Source organism: Eretmochelys imbricata, chromosome 1, assembly GCF_965152235.1.
Source record: "Eretmochelys imbricata isolate rEreImb1 chromosome 1, rEreImb1.hap1, whole genome shotgun sequence".
Lineage (NCBI taxonomy): Eukaryota > Metazoa > Chordata > Testudines > Cheloniidae > Eretmochelys > Eretmochelys imbricata.
This window is the reverse complement of record NC_135572.1, coordinates 45,184,420-45,207,823: the sequence shown is the minus strand read 5'-3', so window position 1 is coordinate 45,207,823 and position 23,404 is coordinate 45,184,420. Positions and strand designations below refer to the sequence as shown.

Here is a 23,404-nt window from a genome sequence, read left to right as displayed (position 1 = left end):
AAATTCAGCATATGGGACTTCCCTCCCCCCGCCCGAATGGAAGTAGTAGGCTGGAATTACACTGGAGCCAAAAGAATCCTTATGTGTTTTTTCTTGTGAAGTCTGTTTTTTGTTTGTCATTACCCACTATAAGGTTTAATTACTCTTTCTGATAGTGAGTCTCTTTGGGTGGAATAGCATAGAAAATCATGGACTGTGCAGCTTTCCTATTGTGAACCCTGTTTTACTAGCTATGCTTCATCATTTTCTCAAAAGAGGCATACAGTCTCACAGCTGGCCCCCATCCTCTTTTATTTGTAGAAAGTAATCCTTATCTAGTCGACACAAATGTATTCATTGCAAAATATTGCCCAAAATATTATTGCAAAGCTATATTATTTTGGGCCATAATTATACTTAACGTAAGTTGTGAAGAGCATCAGGCAGAAACATCCTTGACAATAATAATTACAATTTTCAAAATTCTTCTTTATTTACTGTCCTAAATGTTGTGCAGTACAGCTGTATGCTGTTAAACAGCTGCTATTTTCCACCCAAGAGGAGGCTGCATTTCAGTTGTAGGTTAAAGTGATTCTTTCATATGTCAGTCCTCAATAATGCCTATACAATATACTAGCACCATGAAAAATCTTGTAGTCTGACTAAATGACTTACATTGCTGTGAATAGAACAGGAGTACTTGTGGCACCTTAGAGACTAACAAATTTATTAGAGCATAAGCTTTCGTGGGCTACAGCCCACTTCATCAGATGCATAGAATAGAACATTATATACACACACACACACACACACATACACAGATAAGTTACCATACAAACTGTGAGAGGCTAATTAGTTAAGATGAGTTATTATCAGCAGGAGAAGAAAACTTTTGTAGTGATAATCAAGATGGCCCATTTAGACAGTTGACAAGAAGGTGTAAGGGTACTTAACTTAAGGAAATAGATTGCTGTTAATGTGTGTCTCTGTATGCCACCCCTACAAAAACAAACAAAAAACCACTCCATTATTCATATTGCTAATCAGTTACTCACAACGGACTACTCCTGTGAGTAACTGTTCACTGTGGAGCATAATCTGGCCCTTAGAGATCCTCAAATAAAAGGTGCTATATCAAAAGTGAAATTAAAATATTTGTAATCTTTACAAGGAAACACTTGTTTTTATCTTTTACAGGGTACTCCTGCAGGCTTGTTTCTCAGAATATGTCTCTCATCCTAGTGAATGAAGATTCTTTGGATGTAAGTAATTCTTTCCTTGGAAGTTCTTGGTTCAATCCTTTATTTGGGTTGCATTTGTTTTATTTTCTCATTCTGCTTCAGGAATAGTTTAAAATCAGAGCTCATTTTAGAAAGCTACCAATCAACAACTTTCAGCTATGTGAAAAAGGGCTGGGGTGTACTAAGCTGTGTTTCTGTGGTCTTTCATCATAGAGCTGTAGAATTATTTCACTAAACTATCAAAACATGGAGCTCATGATCATTGGCTCATTACGTCCGTAGTTTTGCTTTTTACTTTGATACTGACTGCGTTGGTCTAGGTTGGATATTAGGAAACGCTATTTCACTAGGAGGATGGTGAAGCACTGGAATGGGTTACTCTTGTAGTAGCCAGGCAAGGTACTAACAAACTTCAACAGGACTTTATTTTTAAAGTGGAAACCTCTTTTCCAAGCTGCTGCTGCCGCCTCAGTAGCTCTCCCTCAGCCTCTTCAACTCCTTCCCCCTCCTTCCTGTTTCCTGTCCTTTCAGACTCCCAACAGCCGGTGTTCCCAATTCTAATAATTACATACAACATCTAAACACCACATTCCCTCTCTCTTAAGAAACTCTGCCAGTTACAATAAACATTTTGTTCTTGTGGTTAGAACAACATAGGAAACAAGGCACTATACTGTTGACAGAAATATTACACTAAAAACACTATAGATACTACATAACATAGTCTCTAGTCCAGACAGGTGGTCGTCTGGGTCTGATAGGCCATCTCTCAAGCCCCGGTTCCAGTGCAATATCTTGTTGTGTTGATACTATGGTGAAGTCATCCGATGCAGACTGGGTGTTGGCATAATCTCCTCTTGGTCCATAGGCAGGTGCAAGATAAGAAGCATTCCATACCCGCCCATCAGAAAGTTGATAGGTGTAAGGTCCCTTCTTCTCTATGATTTTAAGAGGAGCAGTGAATTTATGGTCCCCTTTGCGTAAAATTCCAGGTTTTCGTATTCTAACGAAGGAACCACACTGAAACTTTGGTTCCTTAGCACCCCGCCACTTGTCTGTGAAAGCCTTATACTTTGCTTGGTTCTGTTCAACTGTTTTTCTCTTGTAATTGTCTGCAGCGATAGTGAACTTTTCTGCAAAGGAGTCACAGCCTGGATTGTGCCTCCTGTATCCAGGCTCATTATTTTGGCTTCAGCTGTAGCTGACTCAATCTGGGTAGCAATGGTTATTGCTTTTTCTAGTGTAAGTTGTGGTTCTAGAAGTAAACTTTCTCTTACATGAAGCATGGTAGTTTTCTCAATGAACTGGTCTCTAATCAGCTCATCTGCCATATTCCCAAAGTCACAAGTTATGATCAGACTCCCCAGGGAAGCAATATACTGCATTATAGTCTCCCGTGGTTTCTGCTCACGCTGGTGAAATCTGTAGCAATTAGCTATTACATTCACTTTTGTCACAAAAAAGTTCTTTAATGCAGTGAGTGCAGTCTCATATTTATCATCTGCAAGGGGAAAAGTGTAAAATATACGCTGCCCTTCTGCTCCAAGGCAGTGGATTAGCAGAGCATGCTTTCTTACTTCAGAAATCTCTGTAGCACTGATTGCAAGCAGATTAGTCTCAAACATATGGATCCAGGCAGTAAAAGCAATTAGAGGCTCACCTGGGCTTTACAGAAAAGGTGCAGGTGGGTTCAGAGGCAGAAGATCCCATCCTCATGGCCAAAATGTTGTAGCAACCAGGCAAGATACTAACAAACTTCAACAGGACTTTATTTTTTAAAGTGGAAACCTCTTTACCAAGCTGCTGCTGCCCCCTCAGTAGCTCTCCCTCAGCCTCTACAACTCCTCCCCCCTCCTTCCTGTTTCCTGTCCTTTCAGACTCCCAACAGCCAGTGCTCCCAATTCTAATAATTACAAGCAACATCAAAACACCACAGTTACCTGGGGAGGTTTTTAAGGCCTGGCTTGACAAAGCCCTGGCTGGGATGATTTAGTTGGGGTTGGTCCTGCTTTGAGCAGGGGGTTGGACTAGATGACCTCCTGAGGTCTCTTCCAACCCTAATCTTCTATGGTTCTGTGATTTAACAGATCAGTAGGAACAGGGCTGGGCTTTAATTAACATTTATTGTGCACACCTCAATTCCACTAGGAGGCTTTCTGCTAAGGGAAAACAAGTTAACCAAGGTGTTTCTTGTTCTCATAAAGCTGTATCTGACGTTAATGTTTTGGGCAACATTTAAGATGGTTGCAAATAGGCTGGGGAAATACACATATGTAAATTCACTGTGCAGTGCATATCATTTTGAGATGTAAGCAACATTAAAAGAGCATTGTAGTTGTTCATGTCCTCAGTCCTTGGCCCATGCATAGTGAATGGAATTTTCCTCCAGTAGTACCGAAATAATTAGTTATGTGCTGAGGTGATCCACAGATCTTGTCTCCTTCTGACATGCTGACACCTGTGCTTTCTCTCCAATTCTACAAGCAGCTCACGTGTGGCTTGAACATCAGCAGTGGTTCTTGATATTGCCAAACGGCTCATGAGAGCGCCTCCAAAAGAAGCCAGCTGGGAGAGATGTACAGATCTCTAATAGAGACTATGTCTACACTTATGGTGGCGTGCAGAGTACATACACTGCGTGCCTCCCAGCCTGGGTGTGAATAATAGTGTAGATGGAGAGGCACTGTTTAGGTGTTGAAAGACACTACAGAGCCTTAGGGTATGTACCCTACATGTCTCTCTACACAAGGAAGCATAGCCTACTCTGCTATTTTTAGCAGTTTAATGACCTGCCGGCAGCTAAAGTCTTTCCCTGCAGCCTCCCCCGCACCCAAGCCTTTCACTGCTGCACGTTGCTACACTGCAGTATGGATGCAGCCTGTTTTTCACTGTGGTGTAAAGCTACATGTATCCTACATCATGGGCAGTGGGTGAAGCTTCCCCTTGGGGAGGCTAGCCCCTTGCCGTGCCTTTTCCAGCCAAGGCCCCGCCCACGCCCACTGCTCTCATCCCCCTCCCCAGCCCCTGCTGGGGTGAGGTGGGGTTGAAAGTTCAGTTGGGGCCACAAGGGGGAGGCTGAGAGCTCAGCCCTGGCTAGGGTTGAGCTCTCAGCCCCAGCTGGGACCGTGGCGGAGCTCTTGGCCCTGGTCAGAGCTCCGAGCCCAGAGCATCTTCCCCCACCCACTCCCGGCTGGGCACCACAGTGGTGGAGCTCCAAGCCTGGAACCCCCCCCCCCCCCCGTTCTGCCCCTTCCCCTGTGGCTCCCCAGCTTCCGCAGCTGGGGAGAGGTGCCCCCAGCCCAGCCCAACCCAGCCCTGCTGGAGCTGTCGCAGGCGGGGAGGGGCACCTCTCCCCCGGCTCTGAGCTGTTCTGGCTAGAGAGGGCTCGGGGGAGTCGTCTCTCTCTGCCGCAGCTCCCGGGCAGCCTGCACCCCAAACCCCTCTTCCTTGGCCCCACACCAGAGCCTTCACTCCCAGCTGGAGTTACCTCACCCCTTGTACCCCAACCCTCTGCCCCACCCCTGAGCCCCCTTCTGCACCCCAAAACCTCATCCCCAGCCACACCACAGAGTCCGCACCTCCAGCCAGAGCCCTCACCCACCCACACCCCAACCCTCTGTCCTAGCCCTGAGCCCCCTCCCACATTCCAAATCCCTCAGCCCCACCCCCACCACACATCATCTCCATATTGGTGCACATAACAAAATTCATTCTGCACATGAATGTAAAAAATTAGTGGGAACACTGCAGGACAAACCAACTCAAAGCAGCACCAGCCCTTGCCATAACAACAGATGTGAAACCTGCAGACATATCTCCACTGCTATGATTATCTATACCCCCCAAAACACACCTTTCAAGATGAATGGTTCCTACACATGCCTATCACAACATGGGGTTACCTCATCCAGTGCATTAACTGCCCCAATAACTATGTGGGTGAAACCACACAATTACTATGCTCTTGAATGAACTCACACAGAAAAATGATAAAAGACAAAAACACCATCTCACCCATGGGCGAACACTTTTCACAAACTGATCACGCCTTATCTGACCTTTCTGTCCTTGTCCTCAAAGGAAGCCTGAACAACACTTTCAAAAGATGTGCCTGGAGCTTAAATTCATAACTCTGCTAGACACCAAAATCATGGACTTAATAAAGACATTGAATTTATGGTTCATTACAACAATCTATAACCCACTAACCCTCCTTTGTCCTATGACAGTCAAGGTCTTAACTGCCCACTTCACCTTCAATGGTCTCTTGCAACATGTGTGAACTCCTTATCTATCCCGCCTTGTATTTAGCTGTGACACTTTGAGTACCTTTCCCAGACTTGAAGAAGAGCTCCATGTAGCTCAAAAGCTTTGTCTCTTTCACCAAAAGAAGTTGGTCCAGTAAAAGATATTACCTCACCCACCTTGTCCTGTTTCAGAGTAGCAGCCGTGTTAGTCTGTATCCGCAAAAAGAAAAGGAGTACTTGTGGCACCTTAGAGACTCAGAAAGTGAGCTGTAGCTCATGAAAGCTTATGCTCAAATAAATCTGTTAGTCTCTAAGGTGCCACAAGTACTCCTCCACCTTGTCCTGTAAATTAAATAGTTTCAATGCTGTTGTCCTCACTAAAACATAAACGTAATGATAATTAAAGCCCTCTGTCCCAAGCCTTCTAGCAACTCTTCATCATCAGCTTTATTGAAGAGCAGTCTCTGTTCATTTTTTAAAAATGGCTGTGACAATGCTGTAAACAGCTTGAAAGACTTGAACTTGTTGAAAAAGTTTCAGACTTCTTTTAACATCTCCTTCAATGTGTCTCAAAATCAACAATTTAAAGAAATGGCTGAAACACTTCATCCTGGAAGGATAGACCGATTTAAACTTATGGTCCCACTGCTGAATGCTGCAAGTGAAGAAATGTGCGGGAGGAGGAAGAATTAAAAGAATCAACATTAATGCAGAATGGTTGGTCAGGCATGAGACTGTTACCAAATAATGGCTATAAGGATCTGTATAGGGAACAATGCATTCCTTCTTATTGATATTTATTCTGTGTCTGAAAAGAAAAATGCAGACTCTCTTGTGTACAGGTTGTTGAAAATGTGGTTCAAGAATGCAGAGAAAGGTATGGCAGAGGTTTTCCCCATTTGCTTAGACAATGGAAAATAAAATAAACAATGTGGGAACTTCTTGGGCACACGTACTTGTAAATTTCTGGGATGAAATCCTGGCTCCATTGAAGTCGGTGGGACTTGTGCCATGGACTTCAGTGGAGCCAGGATTGCACTCCTGATATGGGTGTTCAGCACTATTTATTTAAGCCATGAAAAGGAAGTATCGACTAACAGTTGTAACACCAATTTTGGAAGCTGAAAGAAATTTCTGAAAAAAGGAGGATTGATATCCCATCTTCTCAAAACAATCAAGGGCACTCTCAGGAAAATTGTGACTCTGCATTTGCATCCCACTACCCATAAAATGTTACATTTACACTATGCACAAGGAGGATTTAGATCAAAACATCTCACACATTTTACATAAATAGAGACTCTTTCGGAAAGGCACTAAAATTACAAAAGCAGTTGAAGGAGATTTCAAAGGAATTTGACAGATTACAGGCTGATGCCACTGCTTCAGCCGTCTCTGTGGAATGCTGGCTTGATGTAATTAACAACATGAACTGGTGCCACATGAGGACAACATTAAAAAAAAAAAAGTATTCAGAAAGGCTATGGAACTTTCCTGTTACTTAACCAACATGACTGATACGAAATACAAAGGTCATACGTCTGGCCCACAGTAGAAAAGAAGAGGCTGAAATCTGGCTAATGAAATGTGTTGAGTTCCCCTCCATCTCTTTTACCATGTAAAACTGAAGATATAGACCTCTATCCCAAATCTGTGTTTGTCAAGGAGGTTATATCACAGTTTCTTGCTTTAAAATAGTAGTAAAAGTTAGCATTAAAATCACAAAAAGCAAGATAATTTAATTCAGAATTTGTCACATTTTATAAGTTCTGCACCCTTTCTAGCCAGGTCACTGACAGTAAGACTTGATTGCAGTGGTTTGGTTTGGTCAAAACTTCACAATAGTCTGTGCTGAAAAGCTAAATTGGTAAATCTGTATTGCTGTTTAAGGGCAAAAACTAGGCCTAACTAGTTAGTAGATCAGGAACTTGATGATTGTGTTCTTGTTTTACATCCAGAATTTGAAAGCATTTCATTTGCACAACTTGTGTCTTTCTCTGTTTGAGGAAGAGAAATATGCTTACAGATTTTATCACGTTTGTTTTATTTAATAGAACTTTTGTGGGGTTTCTCTTACCTAGGTGTGTTTTCCTTTGCCCCAGGGAAAAGAAGCAATTTTTTCCCTAATTGTATCCATTTATAAATATCAATTGATATAAATGTATCAATTAAAAAATTAGGGCAATCTTGGGGTTATATTGGATTCTCTGCTGCTTTTTATCCCGTCTACATCTGGGAAGGAGACCTAAGTGCTGGAACTAGGGGTTCTGGGGGTGCTGTTGCACCCCCTGGCTTGAAGTAGTTTCCATCATATGCAGAGTTTACTGTTTGGTTCAATGGCTCTCAGCTCCCCCACTATACAAATTGTTCCATCCCCCCTGCAAGGAGACTGCAATCTTTTTTCAGATGTAGATCTCCTCAGTGGTATTCTTGCCTCTATCACCTGGAAATTGGAGTGCTGCAATGCTCTCTGTACCTGAAAACTACTTAGAAACTGCTAGTGCAATTGCAATTTAAATGGTATCATTCTGTAGGGTGCAAAGATACTGGTGATGAGCATGGTACTGTAGACCCAGACATACCCAGACATACGGTCATCCCCCCTTCCACTGCTCTGTCATAGCATGAGTTTGTTGACCATGCAGACAAGCTGCAGTGGCTGTTTTGCTTAAAGGTTGTTGAGTATTTTGGGATAGATGGTGTCTGGGGAGCGCTATTGTTTTGTAAATTATACTCAAATAAATCGGGAAATAACATTAGGGAAGAATGGAATAAACACTGAAATTTATGGTTATCTTATGGCTATCATAAATCCTCTATTTATATTACTCTTGGTCATTAGTTTGTGATTAATTAAAATATTAGACGATAAAAGATAAACCATTGTAGGGTGCACTGATGTTCCTGTAGCCCACCCAGTTATCTCAGGTGCCAGAGGAAGTTTGGAAAACCACAATGTCTGACTTCAACCCAGTGAAAGAAGGTGTGAGTTTTTGGCTCTCGACATAGATTGCCCTGGTAGCTGTGATCTTGGTTAAGGACTTGATCTTGCAAAATGCTGAATGACCTCCAGTCCCATGGAATTTGAGAACTCACATAAGGTAAACACTTTGCAGAATCCAGTCCTAGTGATTAAGCCTAGGCAAAACAACAACAACAACAACAAAAATCACTGGGAGAAGTTAAATTCATAGCAAGAGGTGCCCATTTACGCCTTTCCATGGCAGATCAATGGAGGAATGATTTCAGAGAGCCTGCTTATCTTCTGCTGGTTTCAGCCAGTTATGCCAGCGCACACTGTCACAAGCCTTAAAAATATACATGAACAAAGAGACTACGGCCATTTTAAAGGTGTGAAAGGTCAGTGCCTTCATCCTTTGTGCTTTTCTTTCCCCTAGCCTTGCTGCTTTAAAATAATTCTTTATAATTACAAATTTTAGCTGATGTGATTAACCTCTACCCTTTCCTGGCCTATAACTTTAGATAAATCAGACTTAGAAATGACAAACTAAATCTTCAGCCATAAATGTCTTCAGTCCAGATCCTAAGAATGGGGTTGTAATAGCTCTCCAAGTGATTAAAGTTTGGAGGATGATAGTCACTTCTGTCAAACGTTCACTACGATTAGTGAAGAATTTCATTCAGAGCCCCCACTCATTAGTATTCTCAGAGTATTTAAGCATTAAGTGCTAGTTTTGTACTTTGAAGAAACCACAAAATGTACCCCCCGTTGACACTTTTATAGCAATGAATATTCCTCAGTAAGAATCTGCTTAATGAGAGCAGGCATTTCCTACTAACAACCTTGAAATCTTCAGCTAAATCAGTATGTAAATCTAATATTTTATATTATTCCTGTTTTGCTTGCTTAGAATTTCTTGTAAATGCAAAAATGCTTTTGCAAAAAGACAGTATACAGTGTTCAGTTTTCCACTGTTATCTTCAGATATCACATATAATAAACAACTGCTTCATATTCAGTGGATTTTATATAGGGCTGTCTATTAATCGTAGTTAACTTATGCGATTAACTCAACAAAATTAATCACGATTAAAAAAACTAATCGTGATTAATCACAGTTTTAATCACACTGTTAAACAATAGAATACCAACTGAAATTTATTAAATATTTTGGATGTTTTTCTACATTTTCAAATATATTGATTTCAGTAACAACACAGAAAACAAAGTGTACAGTACTTACCTTATATTATTTTGATTACAAATATTTGCACTGTAAAAATGATAAACAAAAGAAATAGTATTTTTCAATTCACCTCATACAAGTACTGTAGTAAAATCTCTTTATCATGAAAGCATAACTTACAAAAGTACATTTTTTTGTTACTTAACTTCACTCAAAACAAAACAATGTAAAACTTCAGAGCCTATAAGTCCACCCAGTCATACTTCTTGTTCAGGCAATCACTAAGAGAAACAAGTTTGTTTACATTTACAGGAGATAATGCTGCCCTCTTCTTATTTTCAATGTCATAAGAAAGTGAGAACAGACATTTGCATGGCAGTTTTGTAGCCGAAAACACTTTTTTTGTAAATACCATTGTAAGGTAATTTTCATGCCAGATATGTTAAACAGTCATATGCCTCTTCATGCTTTGGCCACCATTCCAGAGGACATGCTTCCATGATGATGGCAAAGAGTCCTGTGGCACCTTACAGACTAACAGACTTATTGGAGCATAAGCTTTCGTGGGTGAATACCCACTTCGTCGGATGCATGATGATGATGCTCGTTAAAAAAAAGTGTTAATTAAATTTGTGACTGAACGCCTTGTGGGAGAATTGTATGTCTCCTGCTCTGTGTATTACCCATATTCTTCCATATATTTCATGTTATAGCAGTCTCGGATGATGACCCAGCACATGTTCATTTTAAGAACATCTTCACTGCAGATTTGACAAAACACAAAGAAGGTACCAATGTGAGATTACTAAAGATAGCTACAGCACTTGACCCAAGATTTAAGAATCTGAAGTGCTTTCCAAAATTTGATCAGGACTGGGTGTGGAGCATGCTGTCAGAAGTTTTAAAAGAGCAACACTCCTTTGCGGAAACTACAGAACCTGAACCACCAAAAAAGAAAATCAGCCTTCTGCTGGTGGTATCTGACTCAGATGATGAAAATGAACATGCATTGATCTGCACTGCTTTGGATTGCTACCGAGCAGAGCCCATCATCAGCATGGAGGCATGTCCTCTGGAATGGATCATGAAGGGATATATGAATCTTTAGTGTCTCTGGCACGTAAATATCTTGCAACGCTGGATACAACAGTGCCATGCAAACGCCTGGTCTCTCTTTCAAGTAACATTGTAATTAAGAAGTGGGCAGCATTATATCCTGTAAATGTAAACAAACTTGTTTGCCTGACCAATTGGCTGAACAAGAAGTAGGATTGAGTGGACTTGTAGGCTCTAAAGTTTTACTAATTGTTTTATTTTTGAATGCAGCTGTTTTTTGTATATAATTCTACATTTGTAAGTTCAACTTTCATGATAAAGAGATTGCACTACAGTACTTGTATGAGGTGAATTGAAAAATACTATTTATTTTATTTTTACAGTGCAAATATTTATAATAAATAAATATAAAGTGAGCACTGTACACTTTGTATTCTGTGTTGGAATTTAAATCAGTATGTTTGAAAATATGGAAAACATCCAAAATATTTATATAAATATTATTCTGTTATTGTTTAACAGTGCAATTAATCGTGATTAATTTTTTTAATCACTTGACAGTCCTGATTTTATTTATAGCAGATTTTGGATGGTTATAAAATCCAGCTATTCAGTGATGCGTAGAGGAAAAAGTGATACAGGAGCATCAGATGTCTTTCATAAACACCAGAACTAACGGGAACCCTGAAAACATTAAGGGCATACCGTGAGATAAACTTAGAAGGATCCATAGCTCGTCAGACAACCCAAGAACTTGTTGATTTATAACTGCTGGCCTCCTAAGTGAAGAAAATTGGTGATTACATGGTACGTCATGAATGTATGCCATGAGAAATATCTAATATCTTTGGCGGTTGTGGTGCTTGAGCTCAGATAACATGCTTCTCCACCATAACAAGCTAGCAAGTTTATTGTTGCAGAGCTACTGAAGCAGTATATCAAAGAAGTTATCATTACATCAGAGGCTTAAGTCAGTTGAATTTCTTCATCAATAAGGTTTATTCTATGGTCAAGTTTCCAAGGGCAACTATCAGTGAGTTAGGTTCATTACACATTAAACTTTTCCAGTGACCTGGTTCTATTTTTAATTGAGCAGGGCTACTGAAATGCATCCAATACAAAAATGTTATGTGTACTTGACTAATAATGATTATCGTCACTTCCTTTATTTTGAAAGTAAGTCCTATTCTTCTTGACTGGCTAACAGTTTATCCCTAATTTTCTTTTAAATTTAATGGTTTCTTAACAGAAATAATATTAATTATTTAATTTGTGTATTGTATCATTAGTAGAAATGGTTTAAACATATGGATACTATTGTAATTTAGCCTTTTTGAATCTAGTATCAATACATTTTATCTTAAATTAAAATCCTATGAATTGGAAGTACATTTCATATATTCTACCTTCAAAATCATTAAGCTAAAAGTGAATCCTTACAAGACCCTAGTTGAGTTTGGAGCTTTTAAAAATGAATATACTTCCCCTTTGTGAGACTTTCTGTTTTATTCCTTGCCATATGACAGTAGATGAGATGTGATTGAACAACTGTCTTTACTTGTTGAGTGGGTGCGTGTTTTTTAAATCATACTGTTGAGGGGGTGGGGAAACAACCCCAGTCACTTCTGTTCTTTTCCATTCCCAGTAGTTCTCTGAAAAGAATAATCCTGTACTTAGTTGAACTGAGTTCCAGAAATTTACCATACTAATCTGCAAATGTTTTTGATCCCTTATAGATTTAAGACTACACACACACACACATACATACTCGTACTCACTTGCTCACTTTCGCTCACACTTTCCAACTGAGTTTTTAAGCTTGAAATCACGTAGAGTCTCTTAGATTCCATTTCTCTTTTTTTAACAAGGTTGGAAATTCACTGTAAAAATAATCTTATTTTGCTGCTTTTGACCTGGAAAAATCTCTTTTGTCGATGTCTCAGTGTAGACCCTGAATTGTGTGGGAGAATAGGGAAAGGGTAAAAGAAATCTATCAGATACCCAAAGTAAAGGCCTTGAAAAACCCATGATATGGGCACATAAGGTTATGGGTAAGAAATACAGCATAAATTTCCACTTTCAAAAGCTGCAGAAGGGAGAGCTGGAAATAACATTTATCAGTTCTTGGGTTAAGGAGTATATAATTAGGTATGAATGAAGTAATGTTTTCTTTTATGGGTATAAAGGTATTCAGGGCCCAGTGTTGCACTCATTTTTCAGGCAGAATTCCCCTTGATTTCAATAGCTTTGCCTGTTTGAGGGGTATGGGATAGGAGGTTGCATACTAATTTGAGGTAATATATTAAAAAGTTGAGAGTTAAAGAAAGAAAGGAACAATGATTAGAGGAACAAACTTGGATAACACATTCCTGCAACTGTTACTTACATGAAATACCCTTTCTCATGACATTAGTTCCAGTAGCCTGAGTGGGGCTACTCATGCAAGTAAAGATTATTCATATGTATAAAGATTTCTAGGTTCATGATGATATTTATATGTGAGTAAAGAGCAAGCCCCTTTACGTTGGCTTGGGCAGCAGTAAATGCTTATATTCTCACACATATGAGGGACCACTGGCACATGCTGTATATTTGTGGAGTGACTGAATTTAATATGGATGAGTGAATCTTCTAAAACTTGTTTGTTTTCAGATTGGTGCTCATCAGTGTTCATTTTTGAGTTATTAAGTGTGTGGCTCTGTATCTGGGATTAATTAGTAGCATATGGGCAATATGTCTCACAAGTCTTAGGCCTTGTGGTCCAGATGCATGTCCTATTGCACATGTTATGGTTTGGGGGCCTTTTAAAACTGGGATCTGTAGTTGTAGGTCACAGGGCTGCTCCTACTCATGTGCTTTATAAAAAATTGTGTCCTGCCACTTAGGCAAGGGAAGGAGCCTGGAGAAACCCAGAGGCAGGGAAGGACCTGGGAGGGGGCTCTCTGCACCTGTCAGGCCAGAGAGGGACACATCTCCAGAGAGCAGGAACCAGATGGGGAGGAGCCTTAGCTAGGCTGTGAACCCCTGACAGAAGCATTGTAAAGAGTGGGAATCATAGAATATCAGGGTTAAAAGGGACCTCAGGAAGTCATCTAGTCCAAACCCCTGCTCAAAGCAGGACCAGTTCCCAACTAAATCATCCCAGCCAGCACTTTGTCAAACCTGACCTTGAAAACCTCTAAGGAAGGAGATTCCACCACCTCCCTAGATAACCCATTCCAGTGCTTCACCCACCCTCCTAGTGAAAAAGTTTTTCCTAATATCCAACCTAAACCTCCCCCACTGCAACTTGAGACCATTACTCCTTGTTCTGTCATCTACAACTAAGAACAACTAAGAACAGCCTAGATCCATCCTCTTTGGAAGCCCCTTTCAGATAGTTGAAAGCAGCTATTAAACCCCCCTCATTCTTCTCTTCTGCAGACTGAATAATCCCAGTTCCCTCAGCTTCTCCTCATAAATCATGTGTTCCAGTCCCCTAATCATTTTTATTGCCCTCTGCTGCTGGACTCTCTCCAATTTGTCCACATCCTTTCTGTAGTGTGGGGCCCAAAGCTGGACGCAGTACTCCAGATGAGGCCTCACCAATGCCAAATAAAGGGAAATGATCACGTCCCTCAATCTGCTGGCAATGCTCCTACTTGTACAGCCCAAAATGCTGTTAGCCTTCTTAGCAACAAGGGCACACTGTTGACTCATGTCCAGCTTCTCGTCCACTGTAACCCCTAGGTCCTTTTCTGCAGAACTGCTGCCTAGCCATTCAGTCCCTAGTCTGTAGCAGTTCATGGGATTCTTCTGTCCTAAGTGGAGTACTCTGCACTTATCCTTGTTGAACCCCATCAGATTTCTTTTGGCCCAATCCTCTAATTCGTCTAGGTCCCTCTGTATCCTATCCCTACCCTCCAGTGTATCTACCACTCCTCCCAGTTTAGTGTCATCTGCAAACTTGCTGAGGGTGCAATCCACGCCATCCTCCAGATCATTGGTGAAGATATTGAACAAAACTGGTCCGAGGACCGACCCTTGGGGCACTCCGCTTGATACTGGCCGTCAACTAGACATGGAGCCATTGGTCACTACCCGTTGAGCCTGACGATCCTGCCAGCTTTCTATCCACCTTATAGTCCATTCATCCAGCCCATACGTCTTTAACTTGCTGGCAAGAATACTGTGGGAGATCGTATCAAAAGCTTTGCTAAAGTCAAGGAATAACGTATCTACTGCTTTCCCCTCATTCACAGAGCCAGTTATCTCATTATAGAAGACAATTTGGTTAGTCAGGCATGACTTGCCCTTGGTGAATCCATGCTGACTGTTCCTGATCACTTTCATTTCCTTGAAGTGCTTCAAAATGGTTTCCTTGAAGACCTGCTCCATGATTTTTCCAGGGACTGAGGTGAGGCTGACTGGCCTGTAGTTCCCCGGATTCTCCTTCTTCCCTTTTTTAAAGATGGGCACTACATTAGCCTTTTCCCAGTCGTCCGGGACCTCCCCCAATCGCCATGAGTTTTCAAAGATAATGGCCAATGGCTCTGCAATCACATCCACCAAATCATTTAACACTCTCGGATGCAGGGATCCAGGGAACTTCTGGACAAAAGGACTAAGGCAAAACCCTGAGGGGTAATTCATATTTTCTGGTGCAAGAAGGGGCGACTGTGATCATCCAGTCTGGCCTCCTGTATAACACAGGCAATAGAACTTGCCCAAAGTAATCCTTAGAGAACATATTTTAGAAAAAGATCCAGTCTTGACAGAGAATTCACCACAACTCTTGGTAAATTGTTCCAGTGGTTAATTACTCTCATTGTTAAAAATTTACACCTTATTTCCAGTCTGAATTTGTCTAGTTTTTACGTCCAGCTGTTGGATCGGGTAACACCTTTCTCTGCTAAATTGAAGAGCCCATTATTAAATACTTATTCCCTGTGTAGATACAAAACTTAGCTTTCCTTCTTCGTTTAGCCAGCTCTCTTCTTCAACAGCCACTCAGCTCTCTAATGAAGAGCATGAGAGACCCACAACTAGTTCCCTTCCAAACTCATTTTAACTGTGGCAGTGGGAATTACTTTTATATAGCCTCCCCCACTGCAGCATTCCTTTCCAGCCTTGTAAGTCTCTTTTTGACTTAATCACGGTGTGAAGGTACGTACACATGGAAAAGATATCTCATGGGGGTGAGGAGCTGGGGTGGAGGTTTCAGCCTTGCTGTCAAAGGCCTAACAAGATCCAGTGGCTGGATGTTGGACAAATTTAACCTTCAAATAAGATCCAGTTTCCTAGCAGTGGGAAGTAATTAAACATTGGAGCAGCTGACCTGGAGAGGTGGTGAACTCACCATTGCTTGGAGTCTTTAAAGTGAGATTAGATATCTTTCTAAAGATAGGCTTTAATCCAACTTTTGCGAGAAAAATCTGCAGCCTGTTTTTGTGTGTGTGTGTGTGTGTGTGTTGGGCTGGATGGTCATGCTGGTCCCTTCTGGCTTTGAAGTCTGAATTTATGAATCCCCTTGTTCTTCCTCTTCCTCCATGGGCCATGGGGAGAACAGGAAGCTCTCCATTGCCCTCAGCATGCTCATAACACTTGAAGGTCTTCATTATGACAATAACTATAATTAAATCTTATGCTTCAGAGGGTCACCTGAAGGAGCCAAGGAGGATTTTTTTCTCGCCAATGCTCAATTAACCAGATGTACTCTTGTTTTTCATGTTCCTCTGAAACATCAGGGATTGGCCATAACCTGAGATGGGACACCAGAAATGGTGGACCAGTGCTCTGAGGCAGTGGTTCCCAAACTTGTTCCGCCACTTCTGCAGGGAAAGCCCTTGGCGGGCCCGGCCGGTTTGTTTACCTGCCGCATCTGCAGGTTCGGACGATCGCTGCTCCAGGCCAATGGAGCTGCTGGAAGCGGCGTGGGCCAAGGGACGTACTGGCCACCGCTTCCAGCAGCTCCCATTGGCCTGGAGCAGTAAACCACGGCCACTGGGAGCCGTGATTGGCCGAACTTGCAGGCCCAGCAGGTAAACAAACTGGCCCGGCCCGCCAGGGGCTTTCCCTGAACAAGCGGCGGAACAAGTTTCGGAACTGCTGCTCTGAGGTGGTACAGCGAATCCTCTTTCCTAGAAGCGTGGCTGGTGTGTCTTGCTTAAATGCTCAGGATCAACCTGATCACCAGATTTGGGGTTAAGAAGGAATTTTCCACTAGGTTGGCAGGGACCTTGGTGGTTTTTCACCTTCCTTCTCAACATGGCATGTGGATCATCTGTTAGGATCGTGTGAGTATACCCCTCCTAATATATTTTAGGAGCCTCGGGCATTGGTGGCACTTCAGTCTCTCCTGTTCTCTGCCTGTGGCACACAACAGTTTAGTTTCTGGAGGACAAGTTATTGGGCTCAATATAGAGGCATCTGAATGGAATTTAATGACCTCTGTGTTACAGGAAGACAGATTAGATGATCTAAGGGCCCCTTCTGGGCTTAAACTCTATGAAACTCCCATGGTTCCTCAGGATTATGGTTTAGAATCCCTCAACTCTGAATGGAAACTGGAAATATGGCAGAGCTGGACCTGGAACCCACCATAAAGGACTGGCATGCCTTATGTCAGCCCCTCTATGCTGTCTTCCTGTATATAATTCCAGTTTGGAGGGGTTAAATACCATTTAACCCTAGAGCACTCTAGATTTGAAGAGAACAGCTTGTCAGACTTGAGACCCTTAGATGGATTTCAACAAAAATAGGGGACTACACTAAATGTTTATGAACCTAATACTTTGGTTTATGTTTGTTTCAAAATTTGGGCAGAACTTGGGCTGGCATTTCATTTTGTGCCAGTCATTCAATATCTACTACTTTCCTTTTTTATTTGTGGATATAATATGAACCCCAAGATATGTCTGTGATACCCATTTACAATTCTTGTTGATGTTAATAGATTGTGCACCTTTGGGCCACATTTTTAAAATTTGTTCCTGCATACTAATTGTAGGTACAAATCCAGGTACTTTAGCCTTCAGCCACCTGGCTTCAGGTGCAAGTACTCTGGTAAGCACCCGTAATTCCTTATTTGAAGTTACAAAATGTGTTTACAAATTTTGTGCTTGCAAATTGCTTTCTATGAAAGGAAGGCTGTGCCTCAGCACTTGGAAAATGTATCCCTTCTTCAGAGGGCAGAATATGGCTCTTAGCACTACTTTGTGCTGTGTAAGCAGCCTTATAATAGCCAGAGATAGTTGGTGGAGAATTCCCCTTGCCTCAGGGAGCTCTCCATTGGAGAAAAGCTGGCAATGCAAGCTCTGCCACCCGTGGTGTAAGGGGAGCAGGGGGCCTGCTCTGACTTCTATGGAGCCAAGGGGCTGAGAATCGCAGAGCCACAGCCAGTTGCCTGAGGCCACTACTCTCCACTACATCTGAGCACAGCTGTGAAGAATCAGAGCGCTCCTGTCTTATGCTTGTAAGCACAGACGCCAACTTTCTAATTTCCCCCAGGGATGCTTGACCCCCGCTCTGCCCTAGGCTCTGCACCTACTCCACCCCTTTCTCCCCAGGCCTGGCCCCCCTCATTCCACCCCTGCCCCACCTCTTCCCACCTCACCTCTTCCTGCTCCCACTCCACGCCCACCATGCCTCAGCCCGTCCCATTCACCCCCCCAAGAGCGCCCTGCCCTCGCTCCACCCCCTCCCCCAGCACCTCCTGCACACCGCTGAACAGCTGATCCATGGCAGGTGGGAGGCGCTGGGAGAGAGGGGAAGAAACTGATCAGTGCGGCCGGTGGTGGGTATTGAGCACCCACTATTATTTTTCCCTGGAGCACCCACAGAGTTGGCACCTATGCTTGTAAGTCAAAACATGATGTAAAATTTAAATAAAATAAGAGAATGTGATTTTGCGAAACAAAGCTAAGGGCAGGGGATTACCCAATCAGAAATGACTGTGGATGTAAAACTGGTTTATGGAATATTTTAATTGTAGTTTTAACAAAAGACAAACAATTTTAAACCAGTAAGGTAAAGTTCTAAAATGATAGGCTCAATTATTGTATGACAGAAAGGTTAGCTGGTTTTTTTGGAAAACAACTAGCTCCTTTATGCCAAGGTGAATGCTCAACGCTAGTACAGGTTTCAGAGTAGCAGCCGTGTTAGTCTGTATTCGCAAAAAGAAAAGGAGTACTTGTGGCACCTTAGAGACTAACAAATTTATTTGAGCATAAGCTTTCGTGAGCTACAGCTCACTTCATCGGATGAAGTGAGCTATAGCTCATGAAAGCTTATGCTCAAAAGCTAGTACAGTGTACCCAAAATTCATTTTTATACTAGTTTAAGTTGTTTGTATACTGGCGGTATACAATTTCTTTTAATCATTTGTTTAATTTTTCTTGTGTATTTTCATTAAGTTAGACTTTGAATGAAACAGGATATTAAATTTGTTGTTTTTAGAAGTTGAATGTTTTGACATCTTGACTGATTTTAAATTTTTCAGTATTTTTATTATGATAAGCTTTTACGTCTTCTAATCGGCACAACATATTCCATTGTAATTAAGAATGGCAGACTGATGAAAAGTACAGAGAGGCTTCTTAGGCCACTAAACAGTGAAAAACAAGTCTACCTCCCACTTCCCTTTAGGGAGGTATTTTTAGAGGATAGTCCTGCTACTGATTTATTTATTGTGAATCTGGCATAAGTCTCAAAATTTTGTGAGGATATTTGATCCTAATCCTTGCAGTATGTGTTTAAAGAAGAGGGAAGAGACTGCTATCTCCATGTTTTCCTGGGGATGAACTGAGCTCTACAGCTTGTAGGGAAGTGCAGAGAGTGGGTGGAGACATAGCAGAGATGGCTGGTTGGTTGTGCAGGAAGTGAGTATGTGACACCATAATTATTTTGTTAGCTGATGCTACTCTGAATTTAAGCACCACTTAAGACCTAGGATAGATGCTGTTTAACACCTTTAGACACAGGCTAGTTGGTCAGGATTTGGCCCTAGGTGGTAGTCTGCAAGAGTAGAGATATATATAGAGGAAACTGCCCTATGGTTATTTTGGGCACCAGTCTTCACCACTAATAGTTGCATTTTTGTTATAAAAATCTGCTGAAACACTTAGATTGTTTATGCCAAACTAATGTGCAAAAATGGTACAGTTTGCACTAAGGATTTTTAAAAAGTATACAGAACAATCAAACTCATAACAGTTGTCGTCACACACAATACTTTGCTTGCATGTTGCGTTCAGTTTCCCAACTTGTCATCTGTCTTTTTTCCCTAGTTATATACACTGAGTTTCCAGGATCCCTCTCTTACACATCCCTAAATCATTGGTACCAGTAATATACCATGTCCACAGGCTAGTGCAGGGGAGGCCAACCTGAGCCTGAAAAGGAGCCAGAATTTACCAGTGTACATTGCCAAAGAGCCACAGTAATACGTCAGCAGCCCCCCCACCCCGCTCCCAGTGCCTCCCACCCGCCAGCAGCCCCGCTGATCAGCGCCTCCCTCTCCCTCCCCGCACCTCCCGATCAGCTGTTTCGTGGCGTGCAGGAGGCTCTGGGAGGGATGGGGGAGGACTGGAGCGAGGCACGGCAGGCTCAAGGGAGGGGGCGGGAAGGGGTGGAGAGGGGGCAGGGCCTGTGGCAGAGCCAGGGGCTGAGCAGTGAGCCCCCCCCGGCACATTGGAAAGTTGGCGCCTGTAGCTCCAGCCCCGGAGTCGGCGCCTGTACGAGGAGCCGCATGTTAACTTCCGAAGAGCCGCACGTGGCTCCGGAGCCGCCGGCTGGCCACCCCTGGACTAGTGCATATATGTTGTATGTGGGTTTGTAGGCACATATATTAATATGTGCAATATATATGCATGTATAAACAACAAACTGGCAACCATTTTTTAAACAAATAAGTACATCAGTGTCCACTCCAATCCTTGTCCATAGTCTGTCTTTGAAGGAATGCAAATAGGAATTGACATGCTTCATTTTACTGTTCTTGCTCCATTTATTGTTCTGTTTTGCTTGTGTTCTGCAGTCTGATTGAACTGTGGTATCATGTCTGTGTTTCAGCTGCAGCTTGGACATGCTGTGCATTAGTACGAGTCATGATAAGCTATTTGTTTGTTTACATCGCCAATGTGTCCTTCAAATGTACTTTGCTGGTTATTGGCAGCATCAAGACTGTAAAATAGCCAAGTTTAAAAAAGGTGCATTCTGAGCTCATAATTGGTGTGTTGCTATCCTAAACTTGCTCACATTATTCTGCAGGAAAATATTAAAAAGGGGTTATTTTTTTCTTTTATTTTCACATTTCAGTAATGAATGAGAAGATGGAAAACTTAATTGCCTGACCGTCTCTATTGTTTTCGTTCATTTATTCTATAATGAAGTATCAGGGAGGTCATCTAACCTATGGCTGGACCTTTGAAAGCAGAATGACATTACTATCACATATAACTAATGTTGATTATGCCTCTGGTTCAGATTGCAGACCACTTAATTCCCCCAGCCTTTTGAGCAGAAGAATAGGTGTCACTAAGTCATATTTTAACATCAACAACACCGTTTTACTTAACCATTAAATTATTTGAAGATCCATATCAGATGGTCATGCCTCTATTTTTAAAAGAATCAAGATCGGTTTTAAGGGTCTAATCCAGTATTCCCACTAAAGTCACCTGTTGAAAACTGAGCACATACTTTTCTGGATTGGAGCCTGAAGCCTTTTGTGCTAATGACTACTGGAGAAATTAAGTGGAGTTGCAGAAAGGAGGAAAATTGCAAAATTAGTCAATTTAAAAACTAAACAACTTTTATTTCTTCTCAGTTGGTTTGAAAGTAAATTCTGTAGAGCTCCTCCATCCAAGGATACTGTTCTGATAGCACAGAATCTGAATTATGTGCTACATATTTATCTGCTTAAGATTTCCAAAAGGTATGTATTAGGTTTACTATAGTCATTTCTTTGGCACTCATCAGCATAGTATTTAAGTGTCTTCATTTAAGTATGCATTTCAAATACAGTACTGCACTCTGACTATACTAGATGCTGTGCAAAATAGCATCAAAGTCCTGAGGGAACATTGGGTAAATTGCTTTACTAAACTGATACTTCTGCTGTCCAACTTCTACTGTTGGGAAAAAAAAATTGGCATCACTTCATAGACACGAGAAATAGGTGGAAAGCACCTTCCAGTTTTTCATAAACTAAAATCCCCCTGTCCAATATGGGTTAATAAACTATGAACTGCTGCTCTTTTATTGGACCGACTCATGTTGGTGAAAGAAACATGCTTTTGAGCCCACACAAATCTCATGAGGTCTGGGAAATGTATTTAGAGTATCACAGGTAGATAGAAGGTGGAGCAGATTGTTTAGCGTAAGTAGCTAACACATATTTCAAGGGACTGTTCAAGGTGAAGTGTCCTGTTATCACTTCTCCAGTCATGGAGGGGAAAGGGACGGGAATCTGTGGGTGCATTAATTGGGTTATAGATTGTTTTAATAAATTATAAATCCAGTGCCCCTATTCAGTCCATGATTTTTAGTATCTAGTTATTAATCTAGTCTAGTTTAGTATCAAAGTTACGAATTTAAGCTCCCAGGCTCACCTTTTGAAGGTGTTGTGTAGGTTTCCTTTAAGGATGAGGACTGAGAGGTCAGATATAGAATGATCACATTGTGAAAAATGTTCACCCACAGGTGATGGGGTGTTTTTGTCTTATCCTTTTTCTGTATGAGTTCATTTGAAAGTGCAGTGATTGTCTGGTTTCACCCACATAGTTATTATTGGGGCATTTAGTGCACTGGCTGAGGTCCACCACATGTTGTGATAGGCATGTGAAGGACCAATAGAGGTGGAAAGGTGTGCAATGGGGGGTGCTGATCATTTGTACCAGTAGAGGTATGTCTACAGGTTTTGCATCTGTTGTTCTGGCAAGCTCTGGTGCCACTTTGAGTTGGTGTGTCCCGGTCTATGGAGAGTTTGTTTCTGATGATGAGCTTGGTGAACTTGGGAGGTTGCTTGAGCGGCCAGAAGAAGGGGGTTGGGAAAGATGTCTTTCAGGATGTGGTCCCCATTGTATGTAACTGGTTGATGATACCCCGTATGGCTTCCAGCGTGGGGTGGTAGGTGACAACTAGAGGTACAACTAGAGGTGTGCGGTCAGAGAGGGTTTTATTTCTGTATTGAAGCAGGTTCTATTGGAATATTTGGGTAGCCCATTCCATGATGCGATCTGCTTCTCTGATATAGCGTCCTTGTTTGATGAAGGCAGTTTTGAGGGTGCTAAGGGTGTATGTCCTGGACTTTCTCCTTGGAGCATATTCTATGGTATCTGAGTGTCTGGCAGTAGATAACAGATTTCTTGGTGTGTTCGGGGTAGTTACTGCATCTGTGAAGATAGGTTTTGTGATCCATGGGCTTCTTGTATATGGGGTTCTGTTGTTGAAGCTGATTGTGGTGACCAGGAAGTTAATGTTAGTGTGGACGTGTTCTTGAGAGAGTTTAATGGATGGGTGGTGATTGTTGAAGTTGTGGTTGAAATCTGTGAGGGAGTTTAAGTTGTCTGTCCAGAGGATGAAAATATCATCCATGTATCTCAGGTCTGTCATTGGTTTTGTGGTGCATTTTTGTTCAGAAATTCTTCTTCAATGTGGCCCATGAAGAGGTCGTCATATTCGGTAACCATTCTAGTACCCATGGGTGTTCCCATTGTTTGGAAACAATGTTTGGTATTGAACGTAAAATTAT

General features: G+C 41.8%; 1 protein-coding gene across 2 annotated transcripts in view; it reads left to right on the top strand.

Moving 5' to 3' along the window:
• The window catches only part of ATP8A2 (ATPase phospholipid transporting 8A2), a 668,324-nt gene that overhangs the window by 209,661 nt on the left and 435,259 nt on the right, over positions 1-23,404 (top strand). For both annotated transcript variants that reach the window (XM_077809582.1, XM_077809591.1), the window contains one exon: positions 1,177-1,241. In XM_077809582.1, the coding sequence (XP_077665708.1) occupies positions 1,177-1,241 (65 nt within the window). The remainder of the gene's footprint in view (positions 1-1,176; positions 1,242-23,404) is intronic.